At 38.7% G+C, this 23,279-nt stretch overlaps 1 protein-coding gene across 4 annotated transcripts in view; it reads left to right on the top strand.

Moving 5' to 3' along the window:
- The first annotated feature begins 1,083 nt into the window (after window positions 1-1,083).
- slc4a5a (solute carrier family 4 member 5a) overlaps window positions 1,084-23,279 on the top strand; it is a 41,378-nt gene continuing 19,182 nt past the window's right edge. For 3 of the 4 annotated variants that reach the window (XM_076890649.1, XM_024804476.2, XM_076890651.1), the window contains exons 1-11: window positions 1,084-1,217; window positions 4,055-4,116; window positions 4,961-5,173; window positions 7,175-7,304; window positions 9,837-9,997; window positions 13,864-14,016; window positions 15,200-15,313; window positions 17,490-17,545; window positions 19,096-19,253; window positions 19,347-19,434; window positions 23,119-23,273. In XM_076890649.1, the coding sequence (XP_076746764.1) occupies window positions 4,059-4,116; window positions 4,961-5,173; window positions 7,175-7,304; window positions 9,837-9,997; window positions 13,864-14,016; window positions 15,200-15,313; window positions 17,490-17,545; window positions 19,096-19,253; window positions 19,347-19,434; window positions 23,119-23,273 (1,286 nt within the window). In that variant the 5' untranslated portion in view covers window positions 1,084-1,217; window positions 4,055-4,058. The remainder of the gene's footprint in view (window positions 1,218-4,054; window positions 4,117-4,960; window positions 5,174-7,174; window positions 7,305-9,836; window positions 9,998-13,863; window positions 14,017-15,199; window positions 15,314-17,489; window positions 17,546-19,095; window positions 19,254-19,346; window positions 19,435-23,118; window positions 23,274-23,279) is intronic. The other variant, XM_004565829.5, reaches the window with a different exon arrangement.

Genomic DNA, 23,279 nt, shown 5'->3' on the forward strand with positions numbered 1-23,279 from the left:
TATAAAGCTCATCAACAGATGAGTGGTTTTGTTTTTAAGTGTTTAAAATCTCGTCGTAGATGATGTATTGACTACGGACCTGATCATGCACAACAGACCAACACCCACAGATAACATGGCAGCCCCAGTCATCACACACCAAAGGAACTTCAACAGTGACTTCAAACCGCTCCACTCTTCCCCCAGACCTGGAAAAATGAAAAGCAAATTTCTCCTTAGCTCGAGTAAGATGCTTGTGATGTTGTCCCTGGTTCAGGAGCAGCTTGATATTAGAAATGTCACAGCTGTATGTCTTATTGTAACATCTGACACCAGCCTCCTTGTAAAGCTTTTTCCACTCATTGCACCAACTTTTCATGAGCGTATTCACAGATCTGTGGTCATCCCCACTGCTTGTTCACTTTTTCCTGCCACACTTTTTCCCTGCAGTCAACTTTCCATTATAATGGTTCAATACAGCACTCTGGAAACAGCCAGCCTTTCCAGTAATGACCTTCTGTGGCTTACCCTCCTTGTGGAGGGTGTCGATGACAGCTGTAAGGTCAGCGGTCTTCCCCATTTTTGTGGCTGCTAACACAAACAGAGATATGCTGTATTTATATTGGCTGAATGGTAATTTACTGAGATCAAAATATATATCCCAGTATTTTAAGATACCGTTACCGTCAAAACTAAAACCCAAAAAGGCTCAAAATATTCCACTTTATAGTGAATGAATATGTTTTTGAATTTAATCACAAATAATAAACTCTTAAACAGGTACATGTGTATACTGACAGTATTCTGGTCAAAACTCGCACCAACAGTCACTTCAAAGCTGTAATAAATTCCCTTCGAGGCTCACATAAGGTCACTGCTGTGATAGCTTGCTATTCTTTATTGCTTTTCCACAGTCCTATACATATTGACCTATTGGCATAGTATAGAGATTCTCTACCAGTGGCTGGTGTTAACCATATTCTGAAACGGCTTCCTGCCTGAAGCTCTCTGCTCAGTCCTCATTGCCCATTATTGACCCAGTCACGAGAGAGAGAGAGATAGAGCGAGAGCCAGTTGGAGAGACAAACAGAGACAAATACAAAGGAGCTTTCCTCTTTGCCGACTTTGTACCATTTAATAGTTTGTTGGAGCTCCACTAGCATGTTTTCATTGATGCTTCCCCACAAGCAGCCAAACTCTTTTCTTCTTTTGCTTACTCCAGCTGACAACTAACCCAGGTAGGCTTTAGTATGTTTTTTCTTACTATATTACTTACTTTTCTTACTATTCTTGTTGTTGTTGTTTTTCTTTTCTCTTTACCCACCATTGATTTATCTTGTTGCCTGAGCAGTACTGTGTCATTTTCTCAGCCTATTGAGTCACAGATGACATTTAGTCTCTGTTTTTCCCATCCTTGGCTCCAGGCCTAACATATGTAAATTAAACCAGCAGTGTCAGTAATGTGGGGAGTTTGGAGAACTGTGGTATCTGAAACTAGAATTCTGTCATCTTCAGCTCTGTGTGACAGTTTTGATCATGTCTAAGGAAGTCACACGAGTAGTGTGTGATCAGTGGCTCTTAAAACATTTTTGCTTTATTCCCACAAGACACTGGTCTGTTCTAAAGGGAAATAAAGTTTCATAAACAGTCTTTGAAAAACAAGCTAATGACATGTGGAATCATTCTTTAAGCTTGCTGAGGCACTAATGAGCCCCACTTATCCAAAGTACTCGGATCCCGTCTCAATTGATCTATAGGCACAAATTTAACACACACTCCCCGATATTAGAAATCATACTTACAATGTTAATGAGCAAAGCAAGAATTCAACGTGTGAGTGACTGGTGTGTACTGTATGTGCCTGTTTCTTAATGTTTATCTTTTGCTTGTGAATGTACTGATGTGTAACAAATTAGAGACTGCAGTTGTGTCAGTGAACTCATACTACCTTTTTCCTTATTAAAAGTAATTAAACACTTGTCACTGAAGTGAAAAACTGTCACTTTCAAAATTATTTTTCCAGTTTCCTCAATTTCCTCCAGATTAAGTTCACTGGACCAGATACATTATTCCACCGCAATCAAAAGATCAACGCTTATTGAACCAAAGCCAAATTTGGCCTACAGAGACTTGGCAGAGCACTCTGTCCCATGTGCACGCTTATGTACGAGTATGTTTCATGTCTCTATCAAGTGACATGGGGTGTTTGGAAGCAGGGAGAGCCTATCGATCAGCTGGTGGGGGGGAGCGAGTGTTGCGCCTGCAGCTCTCGCTCCATCTGCCCACTGGGTGTGAAGGACACTGATGTGACAGCGCTAATTACAGAGGCAGGAAGCCAGCGCTATAAACATTCACAGCAGCAACTCAAGCGGGCTCTGCCTGGCTAAACCCCACCCTCCACCAGCCACTTTACACCACTCATCCCTCAGGGCGGATTGTATTTCAAGAGTTCTATGTGAAATGAGGCATTATCTGCAAATTCCCATTCAAAGAAATATTGCTGTAGAAATCAGATGTGTGTAAAACAGAAACGTCTGTGACAAACACTAAAAAATGCATGATTACGTTCATCGTTGATGTTTTTGGTTTGTTTGCCTTTTTTGTTATTCGTTTGCTGCCAATTAACGGTCTTACATTTTGGTAATCTAAAAAAAACAGTAAAACAGGAATCTAAATTTATGTAAATCTAATTTCAGGTATTTGTATTTGTCTTTTGAGGACAAGAAGTCTGGTTTAAGTCATGGACAAAGTCCCGGTAGATACATGTGTGCTCTGAGTACCTTTTCAGTAAGCAGTCAAGAAAGATTATTTAATTTTACTCTTTATTATGACTAGAATAATATATACATAAGTATGTTTCCTATTAAACCTTGAATAAGCAAGATAGTTGTGCCATCACTGGACAAATAATCAATAATATTCCTTCACTGGATAATGAGTTAAGCAGAGGGTATAGACCTCTGGGCTTTGAATACTGAGGGAAACCGAACATCATCAACAGCTTAGTTTTAGTGATGAAGAAGCACATGCCCATTCTCATCTGGTGATTGGGGCTTTGATGGGGGGGGATAGAAATATCTATTTATTTCCACAACTCCCTTCGTCCAACCCTCTCTTTAGAAATTTCTGATTATTTCAACTTTAAATTGTAATTATGGCTGTCTTAATACAGCATCAGCTCTAATGTTTAGGTTCCTAGGATAGTAGATTTTACTTTATTTTTTACATTTAACCAGTAATACTATTTAATAATAGTTTTCTTTTCAGCTGTAAAAAAATATTAACATATTATTAACCCAGCAAACGTATCTGTTGATGCTGAAAGAGCCTTTGCTCCATTGAGCTTAAGGAAACTGAAGAATGGGGCAATGCCTTCATATTAAGTTCATATTAAGTTACATTGTTACATTGTAACTATAAAAATTCCCTACTTGCCCCTGTGGGCGGTCAATCCTTCAAGCTCAGGTCCTCTACCAGAGGCCTGGGAGCTTGAGGGTCCTGCGCAGTATCTTAGCTGTTCCTAGGACTGCGCTCTTCTGGACAGAGATCTCCGATTGGTTTCCTCAAACAAATGTTGACCGTGAAGCTGAAAACTGTAATTATTCTGTAATTACTGAATTTCATTCACAGCCTGCAACTGGAGTACTTTAAATAATACCATCAATGTATAAAGGAAAGCCCACCCTCAACACCCACCAACAGGAACAAGCTGCCTTTAAGCTCAGCTGGTGGCATCCAATGCCACGTGTGTTACCCTCTCATTTATTTTAATTATGCTCTATTCTATCGACTTGGCCACCCTTTAATTATTTTGCCATTGATCCGCACAGTGACTCAATAAGCAGGTCAGTGAACAGGAGCGGCTTCGGCTGCTGCCGCAGGCTTCGTTCTCAGATATGGAGCAACAGCCAACATACACACGTGCACATATGTACAGAGGGGACAGTGCCATCTTAGGTTTCGATTAAAAAAGGGAACCCGAGAGATAAATATGTGCGCACTTTTACACTGTGCATTACACAGCAAACACACACAGTCTGCCTAGAGTGTCTTGTCACTCTCTCTTCCTCTTTAGCAGGATGGAGCATGGAGACCGAGGGATGGGAGTCTCTCACCTTCGCTACGAGGATGAGGAGGGTGAGTGTGTGTGTACCTGTGTGCTATCCATGTATTGGATCTATCACACACTGGCCCCATGAGCTTATAAAAATGGGAAAGCCATTCTACCCATTTTAGATTTTTATGTTACCATGACAGATCACACTAACTTCTAATTTTCAATTTCTTTTTAATTTTTTCTGAGAGCCTGTGTGGGTGACTGTTGTTAATGTGCTGCAAATGAGCAGTGTGTGTGTGTGTGTATTTTGGGGGGTCTTTGGGGAGTTGTTGTATGCATGTTTGTGTAGCTTTACACTAAGCAGCAGCTCGGCAGGTTCTTTATCCAAACATCAAATATTGGCTTGTGTCTCCCTGTAGTTTAGTAATTCCATCTGGAGTTGTGTGTGCAGTTAGTGCAATTAGTTTTACAGCACTATTCAAATTGCCAGCAGATGATCAAACTCACATCATCCAGGATTTTGCTGCAAAATGGAGGTTGTGCAAGCCAAGCTACGAGACTGTGACTGTCAATAGGCCTAATTTTCTTTATTTCTGTGTCAACAGTGACAAATCGCAACATGCTGCAGTTGTTAATAACCACACAAGAGCTGCGAAACATAATTTATTCTGTTCGTTATAGTAGTTTAACATTCATTAAAACACTCCTGAGTATGAGGGATTAATGAAAAATCTCATTAGGTAATCTGCTAGTGCTGCTGGCTGTCAGTCAACCAATTCAGAACTGTTCATTTAGCATTCACTGCAACCGCCTGTGTTACAGAAATCTGTTCTAAATGACACCTGTTCTTAAAAATTATTGCCACCTTCTGTATATCTGGAACTCTCCAATCTATGACCAAGAACTGTATATATTTGTCCACAGATCATCAGTCCATCTACATTGGTGTGCCAGTAGCTCGAAGATATCGACGTAAACGCAGGCGAAGGCGTTCTAGTCAAGAGGGTAGTGATATGGATAGAGACAGACATTACAGCCACCACAGACACCAGGAGCATGATCGGTACACAGAGATAGATATGGAGGAGGGACTCATGGATTCAGCAGAGCAAAGTCTCCAAGACATCAACCGTACAAGTAAGTCAGCGGTGAGAGACATGACATGACTTGTGACATGTCTTGTCTGTCAAATACCAGTCTGGAAAGGTGCTTTTGTCACACTGAAAGAGAAAGAGCCTGAACTCTTCTGTTGAGGGCTGGAGTCTACTAATTTCATGTCAGATGTTTAATGATTCTAGGCAGCTCTAACCAATCAATGAAAACGACATTTTTCACCCTTTGTGAGACAGCTTTATTAAATCATGGGAAACAAGACTGTTGTTGTCATTGTGACATACTTTGATGTCACCTTTGCACTGAAGAAACACATTTTTAACATGAAACATGAAGTTTATTGGAGGTTTCCTTATGCTACAGTCCCACTAGGGAAATAGTGATTACCGATTGTCGTTCATTGCAAACATGTGCAATGAACTATTCATTTTTTTAATGACTGCTTCAAAGCTGAGGCCAGGTCTGTGACCATTCACAATCAGCTGCCACTTACAAAGTGACCTCAGGTCTCAAGAAGGCTATAACAATGTAACAATAACATGGAGTCAGTCTGCTATCAGTTTGCAATTGTATGTCGTCAGGTTGCAATCCTTTTTTTCCTTTTGTTTTTATTGTTTTTTAATCTTTTAAGTTGACCCAGCTTAATAGGAGAAGCACTCCTGAAAAGCCAGAGTGCTCCTTGTTGCTGAAATAACAGTCTGCTCCTCCAGCTCTCTCTGAGCCTTTCATGTGCAACAATTTCATGTGCTCTTTCAGAAATTGCTTTAGTTACGTCTCATATATATAACTCATTTTCTGCACATTGGTGTCTTTTATTTGAACATTTAAAAATAGCCTTTCATATTGCTTCCTCCCAGCATTTTTAACAAAGAACAGCAGGAGTCTGAGACACAGCCTGAGAGTGGCTACCTTCTGTTTCAGGTTTGAGTAATAAGTAGTTTGGCAGAACACTGCTGTTGTGGCTTTCAAAACTTTTTCCAGGAAAGTTGCCCACTCTCTTAAATCAGTATGGTGCCATCAGTGGAAAGGCAGCAGAGGTGTTTACTTTGCCTTGATTGTATGCTTACATCAACACAACCTTTTGGAATCCACGTGCCACCTCTGTACATGGTGGTCAGCTGGAGGACAAGAACATGGACAAAGACGTACAACAAAACAATGAGAGAAAATAGTAATCCATTACTTAGAATTAAGGAAGTCGTACTCTACATCAAACAGCAAATGTTGGAGGGTAGAATGCCGAAAGATATTTAAGTCAAATGTAGTAGTTATCAATAGAAACTTCAATAATATTGATCAATGGTAGTTTAAAAGACAAAGCTTGTTGATTTTAATTACAGTCTATAGGTTTGCAGCCCTATTCACAGCTGGCAACTCATTACCCCAAAACCCCACGCATGAACACAGAGTCCTGCTCAATCTCCCTGCAGATACAATGATACAATGGATTGGAAGCACAGTAGAGTTGTGAATGACTAACTGTAATCAGGCAGCACTGAGTGATCCAGGCTTCAGTATGACAGTCATTACTGCTGGGACAGCAGATGAAAATAACAGAATGATTATGCTCAAAATATGGTGACAATTAAAATATTTAAAGTGAAAACTTTGGTTGCACTTTACAGATTGAAATGTCAATTTCAGTGTTTGATTCAACTACTAAGGAAATGCACTATTGTAGCTGCAGTGGAAGAGAAACTGACAATATGGAAAAGATTGTAATTAAGTATTAGCTGAAACCAGTAACTTGACTGTAAAACAAGTGATTACAAAAGCAAGTCTAAATGGAGGGTTCTACTTTTGTAAATGATGCCATGTTTTTATGGATGGTCATTTTGCTGTAAAGAAATCAGCCACACAAACTCGCTTTGTGTAGCAGATTTAATGAAGACAAAACAAAGGTACAAAAAAAAATCTGTAAAGCAACGGTCGCATGTTTTAGGTGAATTTTTTGCAAGATCCTCGGGTATTTTAAAGCAAATACAAATTCTAATAATGTCGAAAACATCCTTTCCTTCCATCAAGTGTCTCCAGTGGCAGAGCGGCTACGTTACATCCTAAATGAAGACGATGACATGCCGACACCAACGCTCTTCACTGAGATGGACACACTACAGAGAGAAGGAGACGAGCTAGAGTGGAAGGAGTCTGCCAGGTGGATGACACTCAAACAGACAACAGAGGGAAAATATAAAACAAATTGTGTGCTTTTCCTGGTTGGCTGGTTTAGAATGTCTTCTTGTAAAAAAAAAAAAAAAAGCGACTGCGACATAAAATGAAGGACAATTTTCCAGCTGCATGGTTTATAGCTTGTTTAAAGTGTATTCAGCACTAGAATTTTGTTGGGATGGAATTTCAGAGGAACAACATTTCAAAATTAGAAAACTGGAAAAGAAAATATGTTGAAATCATGATTGAATTTACCTTCTTGAACACAGCTCTCTGGGTTCGCATAAAATTGCCGTTCTTGTTCATGGAGGTGGTTTAAATTGCATATTGTGCTTTCTAAATTGTGCTTGCTAAGGTGTCAGGTAAATCATCAGTAAAGTAAAGCATGATTGGGCCTGTGCACCTTTATGCAAGACCAGGCTCTTAGGAGTTTTTACTGCAGGTTTGCATTAGACAAAGGAGTTATATATCACTTCCATTGTCCACTATCTGTTGTTAGAGAACATCTAGTGCATGAGTCTGTGTATCATGGTTAGAGCACACTATGGAAATTTCATGGACTGGAAGCATGTAGTTTCCATATATGCTTGATTAGGTCGTGACTTATCAATCATATATGGTTGCAATGAATATATGGGAACGTTTATGTTATAACAACTTATTTTTTATGTTACTCCAATATTATGGCAGCAGTGTTCAACACAAAAGTCAAAATCTTAATATCTTTGCATTGCAAATCTTGCACAAATGTCACAGACCAAATTTAAATGTGCTGTAGTGAATAAATGTCAAAGAAGAGATTCTCCAGTTCAGTGGCTACAAATAGCAAAAATGCAGTCGTGTTAGTCTGGAACACTGTGTGAAACATGGATTTAGCTACGGTGACATCAACTGTTGATATGTGATGTCCTATTTTGACGCCTCAAGATTTTGGTTTTAGAAGAACTTTGTGACAAGGAGATTCTAGTGGTGAAACCAATGAGCATACCCTAAGTATTTATCCTTTTTAAAAAAAACTTAATATGATCAAGATTTACAAAACAGCCTTAATTTTTGTATTTCATATGTCCCAGAATGAAGCTATAACATGATCATGATTGACATATGGTTTTTAAATTCATTCAGGCATATCTGGGAGGAAACCAGCAGCCAGTAACCTGTTTGTGTCTCCTGTTTAACCAGTAGTCTGCTGTGCATCGACTCACAATCACAAACAAATAAAAGATCATTTTTTAGAGTCCTTGTTAAATCTCAGCCCAAACACACCTTTACATGCTTCTCAGATCATCTATGACAGCGGTCCCCAACCTTTTTGCGCCACGGACAAGTTTGTGCCCGACAATATTTTCACGGACCGGCCTTTAATGTGTTGCGGATAAATACAACAAAATAAAACGAGTACCGGGACCGAAAAAAGAAGATTTATTCATAACACACGTGAAAAGACCCAGGAAAACCGAGTTAATGAAAAAAACGATAACAAAATAACGCTAAAAACCGATAAAAACCCTGAAAACCATAAATTTCACACCCGAGTCTCAAGTCTCGCAGCCCGGTACCAAACGACTCATGAACGGGTACCGGTCCGTGGCCCGGGGGTTGGGGACCGCTGATCTATGATGATTGAAGCTGCTTTTAGGTCTCATGTGGGGCAAGATACAGAAAGAACTAATCTGGACAGGGAAGAAGTATTGCTAACAATAAGGAATGGGAATTTTATGTACTAATTAGAATATTCACAGAAGTCATCTTGCTGTATTTGCATTCTGCTTAGAATCACATTCAATTAGAATTTCAACTTCTCAAAATTACATTATAGAGTCACCAAAAAGAAACTGGTATCTGTAATTGGTAGTACTACTGCTCTACCTATTAAATGTTAAAAAGCATTTCAATATTAGGTCAGCATATCTGAAAAGAGTATGCTAATCAGAGCGACATATCTTAAATACGGTAACTCATCAGAAATGATTATGCTAATTAAGGCAGTAAAATATTGTTATCAAGGACACCATGAGCCCTTGTAATGAAGTGTACGGTGTGAGCTGCTAAAAAATCAGACTAATGGTGTTCTATAAATTTATAGCACTAATAACAGCGTTAAGCAAATAGAGGCTTGGATCTAGGATAGTGATGTTGCTCAGTACTGATTATTACTTAAGTAGTTAGTACTGCTCCGAGAGACTCCTGCTAAATGAAAATAACTTGCAAAAACCAATGACATATACTAAGCAGTGGCCCTGTTGAGTTTTCTTTCTTTTCTTTCTTTCTTTCTTTCTTTCTTTCTTTCTTTTTAATAATTGTTTTGGGCTTTTTTAGCCTTTTGTTGTTATTTGATGGTGGAGAGAAGACAGGAACGCTGGGGAAAAACCAGAGTAATGTCATGTAGTAATTGGCCTCAAGTAGGATTTGAACACTAGTCTCTGCATTAACCATTAATCAGCACCCCAGACATGAAATTTTAGGTAAATTGTATTCTCACCTATTCTGTCTCTCTGCATGTTCTTGCTGCCTTTAGGTGGGTGAAGTTCGAGGAAAAGGTAGAGGAGGGAGGGGAAAGGTGGAGTAAACCCCATGTGTCCACACTGTCCCTGCACAGTCTTTTTGAGCTCAGGACATGTCTCCAGACAGGAACAGTGCTGCTGGATTTGGACGGCTACTCGCTGCCTCAAATAGTTGGTGAGATATTCACATTTATAACTGCACGTCTTTATGTGTGAATAAGCAGTCAGAATTCACTGTTTTCAATAAGTGCGCTGCAAGCCTAGCAGCTCTTTAGCTATTTGGTATTTTTTATGTTTTGGGGGGTTTTGCAACATATTTTATATTTGTAACCATTTAGCTAACATAATTAAGCTAACAATCATGTTAGCTAAATATATTATACTCCATTTCCACATAAGTAATAAAACAACAAATACATTAATAATACGTGAATAATAGAAGTATATCAAAATATCAGTATGTAATTTTAGTAAGTTATGAAACAGCTGTACTTTATAAAATGAAACATTGTTTGAGTTGCTTTTGCTAAACAAACTGATTGGTGATTCATTTTAACACCTATACCTGGCTTTCTCTGCTATGACATTTTTGTAAAATATATATTAGTTAACCCTCTATAGACACCCTCTTTATTGAGGTTTTGCAGTCACACAACTACTCACATGTATGTGATGGCAAGTGAGTTAGAGACTAGAGACTGGTCTGCAACCATCTGGCAACCACTGGTTAGGAAGAAAAAAATATTTATTACATGACTAGTTGGCATGTGGTTGGTAAAGGTTGATGCCAGTTCCTGTAAGATCAATTGCTTAATCCCCAAACGCACAGGTCCAGACACGGGTCAGTGATCTCCTGGCAACCACCAGTCATTAAATGTGTATTTCCTGACCGGTTGGCGAAAGCCTTCTTATGACCATCTTAGTCACTAACAGATTGGTGTTGATACTGACACCCGATAACTTCCTTTAACTATTATTTTAGCACAAACTAGTGCCACAGTAACATTACCTACAGCTGTAAATTGCTTTATCATTTTCCCTTGCTTTATGAATAACCCTGCATCATGACCTTTTTCATCTTTCCCTTTTGCATATCCAAAAGCTCAAAGTATAGCTACAAATGCATTAGTATGGAGTCAATAAAGTATAAAAAAAATACAGTTAAAGACAAGAAAAAAATCAATGAGTAAATGTATTGTTTGCCAGTTCTCAGTAAAAATCAATGCTTAATAAACTGCAGGAACATTTTCTAGCACATATCAGATCTTTTTATATTTCCTTAATTTTCCACTCGCTGGTCAAGTGATTGATAAGATTGTTTTAAAAGTGGTGCTCCGATATTCAAAACCAGGTCACATTTTTCTCAGTAGTAGTTTGTTGTAGATGGTTATTGATATTTTTAACGATTTTGTATAGTATAGATGTACCTTTATCCTTCTACATAGCCTGAATTTAGATAAGCTTTCTTTTCTCTAAGTATTCTCCGGGAATAGTTCTCCAGGCTTCGTGAAGTAGACTCCAAAGCTCTTTGGATGTTGGCTGCATTTTGTTTCATTACATGTCATGATGATTCCACACTGCTTCAGTAATGTTGAGGACTCTGAGGAAGTTCTGTTGTGTCTTTTTGTGTTCAAGTATGCCTTTACTGCATTGGCAGTGTGTTGGGGATCATTGTCATGCTGGAAAATGAAGCAGCTGCTAATCACATCCTTTCTAGGTAGCATAGCATAGTGGATCATAATCTGATTAATTGTAATTCCATCAGTTTTGCTGACAGACCCTCCACAATGTTAATGCTTCACAATAATGAATGTTTAAACATTTATTATTGTTCCTTATTGAAACAGAATTTTTTAAATTGCATTTTTCTTATGTAACTTGACATACCTCAGCCTTTATTCCCTGTTTCTATTTGTTAAAAATGGCTTCTTGTCAATCACCCTTCCACTGAGACCATTTCTGATAAAGCTTCAGTGAATTGCAGATCTATCAGCTGAGTGTCTCCTGTGTCAGGTCTTTGTTGGATTTATTGCAATTTGTTCAGGACATGACTTTAGATACTGTTCAGCTCTGTTGTAGATAGTTGTTTTGGCCTGTAACTTCTTATTTTATATATTTATAGAAGAATAATCTATAAATGAATAAATACTGTAATAAAGCTAATAAATATCAAATATTTATTATATATACAATGTTTTCAGCTAATAGCTCTTTGGGATTCACCTTGTGTTTGCAAAAATTGGATTTTATGCCTGTCAAACTGTTTTAGCTTTGGAATTTTTCATAAATTCAACCAAAGAAATGGGAACAAACAAATAGTGACAGGCTGCTAGTAACAAACATAGATTCATCCCTTGAGTTAGGTCTGTTACCTAACTATTAGTGAAGTCTTTTTTATGCCTGAATTCAAAATTAAGTGTTAGATGACTTAGCTAAGAAAAAAAACATTCTTGTTAAAATGGTCAGATACATAGACTGGGCTGAAAATGAGTGAAAAAGCAGACAATGGCTGAAGGGAAAAAACAGAGAACTATTGCCCAAGACAATTTTAAAATTAAAGGAAGAAGTAACCAAGTAAAACAGTCTGGCTTCTCTGAAGCAAAATGTAAAGAAGTGCCCACTCAAGATTATTGCACAGTACAGCATAGAAATCGTAGTTTCCTGAATATTTTTTCTTTACCATTTTCTGTGTTAAAGAGAACAGTTGGTGTGTTTCTGAAATTTTAAACACATTACTGGCCAAAATCTTTCTTCTTGTATCAATTTGTGTGATCTGGACCAACAGAAGACAACAAATTCACATGACACCACTTTTTATTTTGCGTCTCATACAAATTCATTTTAAGCTGTCCTTGTGTCATTTCACAATATTTTATCTCTGTATTCCCCAAGACATAACCTTAAATTACCCACACAGATAGATAAAAATGTCTTGTCAGTGGTGGTGAAGGCAGTAGCACACTTGACCCTGAATCACAGTGGCGCTGGTCCATTGTGCTGTCCTGTCCTCTTTAAATGTGATTTGATCTTGTTCTGAAATGATTACTTCACTTCCTTCCAAGGTGCTATTAATATATCTGGGTTTTCTGTCTAGAGCTCAAATGCAGCAGGTTTGTGTGCTTTTTAGCACACTGTGATTTTTAAAATGAGCAAACGGTGAATGATTTTGACTAATTCGTTCTTGTCTTCTGCTTTGTATGAATATAATCTTTAATTAATGTGATCTCCTTGTTCATGCACAATAGCTGTCAGCCTTTCTCTCACTATGATAAAAAGCATCCTGCTGTTCATTTAATTGAACTTTTATGCAACTGCAGAGTCAGACAATTTTTATAGGGTTGATCAGGCTGAGACCATTGGTTTAATTTGGGTGGCACAGAAGCTGACGTCTTGTTAATTAAGAGCCAATTTTTTTTGGTCACTCATTCGCAAAATTCACTTGTGCGTGCATGACTACCATGTAGAAGCCCACCATAAGGAGTCACATTATAGTAAGCTTTTTGTGTAACTATAAATAGCTTTTTTATTGACAATTAAACATTTCCTTACTGTTTATAAAGCTCAAATGATAGATTTAAAACATGGCCATATGGTAATAAGAGTACATTTCTGCTGGCAATCATGCTTAAAATTTTACCAAACAACTAATAGTTGTTTGGTGGCCACTGGTCAGACTCCTAAGAGAACATGCAAATGATAATAGTGTACAGTCATACCACTTTGATAGGCACAAGCACAACCCGTTGTTCCTAAGTGGCATGAGCCAGTCTCAGGGGCAAATGAGACTGCGTCATTTTTTTACACTGAACAACAAGTTGCCATTTCAAATAACAAGTTAGACCATTTTAGATGTGGATGTAGACAGCATAACAGAACCATAGACGTATAATTTACACAGAAATTTATACTTATCATCAGTATATGCAAAGCATTCATTATATTACACGATAGCAGACTACAGTCAGTGTTATGAAACTCTTTTTCAACTCTAACTTCCAGTTAGGAACTCTTAAGATGTGAAATTTTGTGTCTCTTTTCTAGATGACATCATTGAGAGACAGATAGAGGAAGGCATGATATCTCATGATCTCAGAGAAAAGATCAGTTTTGTCCTGCTGAGGAAGCATCGACACCAGACCAAGAAACCGATCCACCGTTCCTTAGCTGACATTGGCAAGTCCAGCTCTTCTACCAGTGAGTGACCCAACTTGTGACACAGATTGACCTGCCCTGTGTAGCTCTGTGTGAATAATCCATGAGAGACCAATATTCTAAGTATAGCAGGGGTGGGTGATTAACTTTCTCAAGGGACCACATGATGAACCGAGACTGTTGGGGAGAGGCGCAGCAGTAAGCTGAACTCATTTCTGCTCAGTGTTAATTTTATCTCATTATAAACGACTACTAGTAAGAGTAGATGTTATAATTTGGCCATAATTGTGGCTCATTGGGAAAATTGATTGCTCATTCCTAGTCTACAGGATAACAGGTAGTTGACCTGCCAAAGTATTACATCAGCTTGAGTTTCCCCTGACTGATAATATTAAACACATTGTTGGAGAGCTAGCATTATGAAATGCCATCACATGAAACAACACTGTGAATCCCTAATTATAGCAATTCTTTTTCTTTGTCGTTGGCAAGGGCAAGGCAAGGCAAGTTTATTTGTATAGCACAATTCAACAACAATGTGATTCAAAGTGCTTTACAGAGACATTAGAAACAAAAACAAATAAAAAGCATGATTTAAAATTGATTAAAACAAGCAAACTAACTAACTAACTAATTAACAAACAAACAAACAAAACTATATAAAATCAAAACAGGTAAAATCAGAACAATAGATAAAATCAGTAGTTAAAATGTTAGTTTTGAAATTTAAGCTTAAAAGTGTGGATTTGGTTCTTTATTCAAATGCAGCTGAGAACAGGTGAGTCTTCAACCTAGATTTAAATGAACTGAGTGTTTCAGCTGATCTGAGGCTTTCTGGGAGTTTGTTCCAGATATAAGGAGCATAAAAGCTGAATGCAGCTTCTCCGTGTCTGGTTCTGACTCTGGGAACTGATAAAAGAGGGATCTGGAAGGTTCATACTGGGTCAGGAGGCTTGGCTTCATTCTGGGCTGACATGTAATTTTGATGCTACTGAGAAATGAATTATGCATATATTTAACTCACTCACTGAATGAATGAACACTCTTGAGTCAACAAGGCTCATATCCTCCACAGGGGACGTATTAATGTTTGATGAGTTAATTACCACTGTAGCATTTTCACATATCATCAAGACAGGACACATGGTGTTCAAGAAATCATAAAGCATCACCTCCAATCACTGATTCTGTTGTGTTTCTCTTCCTGCTTCCCTTCCCATGGCAGATCGGAATGTTGGACCCCGAGGTGGAACAGGTCCGGGGCAAATGGCCAACTTCAACAGGTCCACAGAGGACCTCCGAATAAAGCAGCAGCCAGCAGCCAACTATGGCCGCCTACGTGAGTGTCAGGTTTTGGCTTGTGAAGCCGGTTGATGTTTTTTCAAAATAAAAGTCATTATATTTTTCCTTGTTTTAAGAGCACTGTGAAGAGTCAAAGCCTATATAACCATAATTGTATCATCCTACAATCTCCAAATAACACATTATAGTTTCACTTGTAGATTGCTGTTTAACATTTCTGCATATGTGAAGACTGAATAAATAAATTCAGGACACCAAGCTCAGATTGTTAGCTCATATTTACAGACCAATCAGTATCCTCTGAGCACATTTATGTACTCAGAGGATACTGATTTGTCAAAGCCATCTCTCCTAATTCTGGATTTTCATTCTAACACATGGAAAATTTGCTCTTTAGTGATTCTTGAGCATAAATAAGGACGGGAAAAAATAGACATTAAGAGTGACTACTTCATGACTGTCATGGGCTGGGTCTGTGACCCAGCATTTTGAGTTCATGATATATTGTTTATTTATGGGGAAATGTTAAGTTCTTGTTTTGTATTATTAGTTAGAACTTGAGGCTTCATGTTTTGCCATTTATCGTTTGGGTTTAGCTCATCTAGCTCCCAAAAAACCCCTAAGTGGTTCAGCCTTAGTGCTGTTATTGGATCCCCTCATTTCCCCTTTCCCTGGGTTTTGGTCCCACCTGCCCTTTGTGTTTCATGTCTCATGTGTCAATGTTGTTTGGTCTGCCTCATCATGTTCTCCTGTTTATTTTGAAAGTCCAGTTTTCATGTCATTGTGTTTGAGTTTACATTTCCTGTGCATGGTTATGTTCATCCTTGTCAGCTGTTTCCTCATGTGTCTCGACTTCCCCTGATCACCTCATGTGTGTATTTAAGTCCTCTGTTTTCTATGTTTCGTTGTCAGGTTGTCTGTTTGCATCCCCATAGTGTTTTGTCATAGTTTACTCAGTGTTCATAGTTTTGTCATAGTATTTTCACTGAGTTTCTTAGTTCTTTAGTTTCTGAGTGTTCACAGTTTTCTTAGTTTTCATTTCAGCGTCTTTCAGTGTCTTTCAGTGTCTGCTTCTGGGTCCTGTAAACTAAACTTATCGGCGCACCCCGCCGTGACAATGACATCATATGGTGGCATTCATAAGAGAATGAGATTGACAATATAGTGTAGATGAAACTGAGATGATGGGGAAAATGGTGGACAGGAGGGGAAAGCAGGTCAGAAAGCAATGAACTGAAATGACGCATTATTTCATTGATCAGTAAAATGCACACACATGCTGACACAAAAGTACTGTCAATAAATGACAGCTTTTTGGATTTTTAGAGGTATTTTTACTTTTTCAGTTACATGGATATCACATAGTGCACCATAGATAATTATCCTTCAGTGTAGTGAATGTATATCGTAATAGTATTGAGCCCCTGGATTCCCACCTCTAATGACAAGAATTATGGCTGCTGAAGTATTCAGTATATATATATATATATATATATATATATATATATATCATAAAATACTTTTGATTTTTTAAAGATTGATTTCCAAGACTTACATCATCCTACAAGTTACACCCAGTGTGGTTAAACTGAAAGTGAAGGAAATGGGAAAAGTAGCACCAAAAGAACAAAAAATACAAAAGACAAACTGTTTCCTGATTTAAAATGATGATCTCCAAATACATTACAATGATCTACAACTTTGCAATACACTCTATACCAGAGGTGGCCAACTCCAGGACTCGAGAGCCGGTGTCCTGCAGGTTTTAGATGTGTCCTTGATCCATCACAGCTGATTTAAATGGCTACATTATCTCCTCAACATTTTTTGAAGTTCTCCAGAGGCCTGGTAATGAACTAATTATTTGATTCAGGTGTGTTGACCCAGGGTGTTATCTAAAACCTGCAGGACACCGTCTCTCGAGGCCTAGAGCTGGCCACCCCTGCTCTATACTATATACAATATACTACAGCCTTTACAACCTCACCACTAACTGTGACAAAACTAAAAACATACTTTCTGTCCTTACTTCCAAAATGCATGAACATCATAAAATAAGACTTTATGGCATCTGTAGTGCATTAGACTGTGAAGATTTACCCAATAGCTTTATCTCATAGAATTTATGTGCCAGTTATCAATTTCAGGCCTGAAATGATTCCAAGTAGGTGGATATAAAGAGTAATAACTGTATAACTGTCCCAACCTCGCAGGTCACGCCCAGAGCAGGAGTATGAATGATATTGCGGACACTCCAAGCACAGACCAGGTGAGTTATTACTGAAACCAGCTCATTACATTCAGTATGTCAGGGATACAGCCTTCACATGCGTAAGGCTTTTTAAAAGTGTGTTTTATAGTTGTGTGGCTTTGGTTTGATCCTGACAATGACCAAATTCATGTTCCTGTCTTTTCTACTGGCAAATGTCTATCTGCCTGCACTGAGGGAATCTCTGGAGGATACATTTATTTCCACTCTGTTGCCTTTCATGATTGGACAGATTGCCTACCAGTAAGGCATTTCATTGTATTGAATTGCTGTTTCTTCATCGCTCATCAATTTTTCATTGCACCTGCTCGCTGAGGTGACATCAAGTGACAGAGAGAGTGTGCAAACACATAACTCACTCATTAGTGAAGCTGATGCAGTAATGGGAGTTAAACCTGGTGACGCATGCCAGTGCCGCTGCAAAGGCATGCTGATGTCGCTTCAATTAGGCTACAGGGCTTTGTAACTGACAAGTCAGATTATGTGTCATTCACTGGGAGGGATTGTGTAAAAAAAAAAAAAAGAAATGAATGAGAATTTAAAGGGTGCTATGTGGGCCACAAAATTTGTCTGTGACAGTCGGCAGGGGGGCCAGCACTGGTTGTCCGGTTCCGAGGGCTCTACTTATCGTTTGGCTAGCTGTTCAAATTCTATTTTGAGGTCTACATCGGTCGCATGTGACAACGGACAAGCAATTGTTCATTTTGTTACAGTGTGTATTTGCGCTTGTGTGTGCCACATTTTCTGTGTCGATATTGAGCTGGCACTGAGAAAAAGATGGATTTCACTGTCGGTCCATCAGTCCACGTGCTTTGCTCTCACGTGGAGCCACAGATTCGGGTTATGTGTTGTTGAAAAGGCTCTCCACTACTCTGTGTTATTGTGCATCAGTCCAATTTCCTGCCACACCTTTAGATGTAATCAAACAGGTCAGACTGGTTCACCATTTCGGGTCACAGGCAATTGTTTTCCCTCTCTGATTGTTTGTGTGCATTTCTTTAAGGATTTTATGCCCACTTAACTACACAGGATTGCATTTAAAAAACGTCCTCCTGGGCTAATCTGCCGGGTTTTGAGAGACTGTAATGACAGAATGAAACTTTAATGATCCCTGTAGGTAGATCCAATCACTACACCTACCAACACCGTCACAATAAAAGCACACGTCTCAGTTACAGCAGTCTTTGTCTTAACATCCTCCTAACTGAAAAATGACTTTATAAGATAAACTTAAACAGCTGGTTCAGTATTATTATATTATTTTCAATTTGGTGTCATACATGAGAGAATAGAAGACTAATACATTTTTTAAAGTTACATAAATGATTTTGTAAGAAGTTTATTTTCTGTATGTTCAGTTTAAACTATGAGAGCGCGACAGTAATACGTATAGGAAATTGAAGATTGCCACAAAATGCAAAAACAAAACAATTAAACATGTAAAATGAAATATGAATACCTCAGAGCAAAGTCTATAACATGTAGGAATTACACATATTCTACCATGCCGACACGATAATGCTGGACTGCGTTCTCCCTTTTTTCTGTAGTTGAAAAATAAATTCATGAAGAAGATCCCCAGAGACGCGGAGGCTTCCAATGTCTTAGTGGGCGAGGTAGACTTCCTCAACAAACCTTTTGTGGCGTTTGTTCGCCTGGCCCAAGCTACAACTCTAGGAGGTCTAACAGAGGTCCCTGTTCCCACCAGGTAAAAATCCCTACAATATGTCATTGCCCGCCAACCAACAACAAACATCTGCAGTCCCAGAACATACCTCACATTTGTTTCCTCACTCTACAGATTTCTGTTTATTCTGCTGGGGCCCCAAGGAAAGGCCAAGTCCTATAATGAGATCGGCAGAGCAATAGCAACTCTAATGGTGGATGATGTAAGTGCCTGTCACTGTGTGTTAAAATCCTTCCATAGCATGCGTTCTTCATTAGACTTGACAATCTGACACTGACATTTCTCAGGAAACCTGAGCAAAGATAAATATAAAGATTCTTCACAGTTCCTTTAAAGGACATGTTCAGCATTCACTGGCATGTCCAGCATTATGTTTGGAGTACGTCTGGAAGTGATGTTGATTGTTAAGCATCAGCTATAAGTGGGGTTTCTATTTGGATAATGAGTCGTTAATTGTTTTCTAATGGCAGCAGTATTCTCTTCCCTGAAAACAGTTTGAGCTGTTATTCTGTGTTGTGTCACTAAGTTACTGTGTGTCATTTTAATAGCAGATACAAACAGTAAGGAAGTGACAGGCTGTTATTTTAAAAGAGTCCGAGTGCAAAAGAAGCACATTTTCCATCCACAATTAAAACATGATTATAGGTTTGTGGCTGGTAATATGAAGCTGACCTATTATTGAGTATTGACAATTATTATGTGGCATCTCAATAGGAGTTCAATCTCTCCTCTAGTGCCACACTGACAAGGCAGTGCTGGTCAAATTTAAGAGCAGAACATGTTTATGTGTAACGCTTTATTTAAACCTGTTCAAAAACCAAGATTAGGTCAGCAGCTGTCAGTCTCTTCCCGTAATACAGACAATATTCCATTAAGTAAAAACATTCAAATTCCTACTTTAGTAAAAAAAAAACAAAAAAAAAAACTTTTTATTAAACTAATTGTTTCATCAATTATTTTGATACAAGTAATACATGTCTTAATAGTACCAGTCAAGATATTGGACATTCACACCTATGGGTACACAGCTCTGCCACCACACAGCTGCAGCTGTCATGAAACTCTATGTATGCGTCATTGCAATAGCATGATTGGCTCATATTAACAGATTTCTACTGAGGATTCTTTGAGTGCCATGCTTCTCTCCTACAGGCTCTCATGTTCAGTTATTAGGCTTAACTTTGATGACTTTGACCATGTCCTGTCCTTTCAGTAGAACAGTTTGTGCAGTTGATAATTATTATTTGCTGTAAAGAACTGAATTTACTCAATAATAATAACTAGCATTAGCATTAACCTCTGATTGGTGCTAAACATTAGCATGTTTAACTAAGACGGTGAGCATTTACACCACTGCACCGGCTAGATTTAAGCATGTTAATGTAGTCATTGTGCTTATGTTAGCGTTCTCTTACACAGAGTCAATAGTGCTGGTTATACACACATTCATTGACTCTATAACATTAGCATTACAGTCAAACTGTATTGCTAATTTTTCGTAATCTTCTTAATGGCAAAATGTCCTTTTGCTTGAAGTTGTTTTACTACTGTATGTGCCAACAACTAACTGTAAAGCATCTGTCCTATGTAGAAAATAGCCTGTGCAGTCATTAGCTTGATTTAACTCAACCAAAAAACATGGCAGCACCGCGAAAAAGGGCTCTGACTAGGGTTGCCAACCGTCCCTTAAAATACGGAATCGTCCCGTATTTAGAAACAAAAGTACACGTCCCGTATTGAGCTAATAAGGGACGCACTTTGTCCCGTAATACAGTGAGAATCAAAAGTAGTCTATAAATGTTTATGGAATTAACGCTTTGTTTGAAAACATAATTCCCAGCCCCTCTCCTGCTTTGTGACCAATGAGCTGACAGCACACTTATGACAATTCGAGTATGACAATTCAGATTACCGCTCATCTCATTGGTCGAGGAAAGGTCGCTTGCGGAGAAAATACCGGAAGACAACAAATGACCACAACAAGAAGCATGGCCAACAGGGGAACAAACGCCGACTCTGCGGTGCAAGTCTCGGATGACAGTACACCTAAAGCTGGGCAGACACTGTGCGATTTTTTCAGTCGCGTTATTCAGCTCCTGCTCAAACTGCACGATTGACTCGCAGGGGTTAGAAGTTCGTATGTCACGATGTACTCTCACACTTTACGGCCCGATGCTCTGATGCGACCTGAGTGCTCACACTGTGCCTCCATAACATGAAGGTTATAACAGAAAATCTGTCGCTCGCTCTCTCTGTCTTTCACTCACACAGACACACCACCACCATCAACTTTGCTAAATTGCTAATGAAAAACATGATCAGGCAGCTGTGATTGAGCAGCGATGTAGATCCAACTATTTTCACGGTTGTTGTGGTCGTGATAATTTTGTGAGGCCACATCGAAAAGGCTCGGATGAGCTTTCCAAAGTTCTACAAGTTGTGCCTCCATCGCTTGTGTCCAGATCACACGCTGCACAGCCGTGCTGCGCCGTCTTTTTCACCAACGTTTACGTGTTTGCGCGTGAGCAGTGTGAGCGGCTGTGGTGAGAACCTCACGAGCGATTGATGATCGGGAGCTGGTCGTGAGGTGTTAATCACTTCTCTTTACCCCACGTATACTACACGACGCACGATGAAGGCCAAAATCGGTCCGATCACTCAAAAATCGGCTCAAAATGGGCCTAAAATCGCACAGTGTGAGCCCAGCGTTAGAGCAGCAATGTTTGTTCCCCTCAGAGAAAGGGAAGAATGGGAAAAGGAAAACACCTGGCTGGAAAAAGTTAATATGGGCATGTGCAGTGAATATCAGCGCTATGTGGCCAGAAGTGTGATAATATAATTTATTTTGTGTAATAAACAACTGCAAGGATAGATGATTACAACAAATAGATGACTAATACATAAAAGTAATACATAGATGAATAATGATGATGAGTTAAGATGCGTAATCATGGGAACAAGCGGGTTTACAAACAGGAGCAGCTGATTAGCATTAGAAAAGCTGAAATAATACCTCAGCTGAAGCCAATTGTACTAAATGCACTAAATGTGCACTGTTACAAGAATGTTTTTCTTTCTATTGTTTTCTATTATTTTAAGTTAAGCAGGACAAAGTTCTTTTAAAGAAAGATTTACTTATATTCTCAAAAGTTAAGCATGACAGGCTTCTGTTTAAGAAAGAGACCTGTTTTATGTGTTAATGTTGCCATTTTGAGCTAAAAATAAATGGCTAAATGATCACTTGTTTCACATGTGTTCATATCACAAAGAATAGAATATGCATCTACTTAAATCAACTTCAAGTCAAATGGTTAAAAAAATAATTTCACACACAAAAAAAGAGCTAGAAAATTCACCACACTGGGAAGGGTGAAGACAACTGGGTCGCCCGGCCCTGGCCACGAGGTGTCCCTTATTTATTTTTCAGGGAGTTGGCAACCCTAGCTCTGACGCATCTAATGACTATTCTACAGATCAAAACCAAGTTATTTGAAGTGTAGTTAGATGGAGAAAATCAATAAAGTACCACATCTACTATTTGTAAAAGATTTCTGAATGGGGCCAGTGCCCATTAGAACATTTTCACTGCCAATTAGAACCACTGCTTGATTTTTTTCCCCCTGTTGTTGATACAGCCTTATTTAGAAACATATAATGCTTGTGCACACTAATCTCTATGGGCATGATTAGTGGCTGACTGGCAGTTATTCTTGAATTGAATCCAGCTGAGGACAGATGTCAATATAGCCTTAACAACCAATGTTCAATATGTCTCCATCAAAGGTGACAGGCAAACACAGCTTATTAGGGCAGTACATACTTATTACTATTACCAAGAGAAAGCGTAAAACCTTTTCTTTTATTTCTCTGTCTTCCTCCCTCCCAGCTCTTCAGTGACGTAGCCTACAAGGCAAGAGATCGGGAAGATCTTATTGCAGGAATAGATGAGTTTCTGGACGAAGTGATTGTGCTTCCACCTGGGGAATGGGATCCCAAAATCCGCATTGAGCCGCCTAAGAAGGTTCCCTCAGCTGACAAAAGGTTGGG

This window comes from Maylandia zebra, linkage group LG12 (genome assembly GCF_041146795.1).
Source record: "Maylandia zebra isolate NMK-2024a linkage group LG12, Mzebra_GT3a, whole genome shotgun sequence".
NCBI lineage: Eukaryota > Metazoa > Chordata > Actinopteri > Cichliformes > Cichlidae > Maylandia > Maylandia zebra.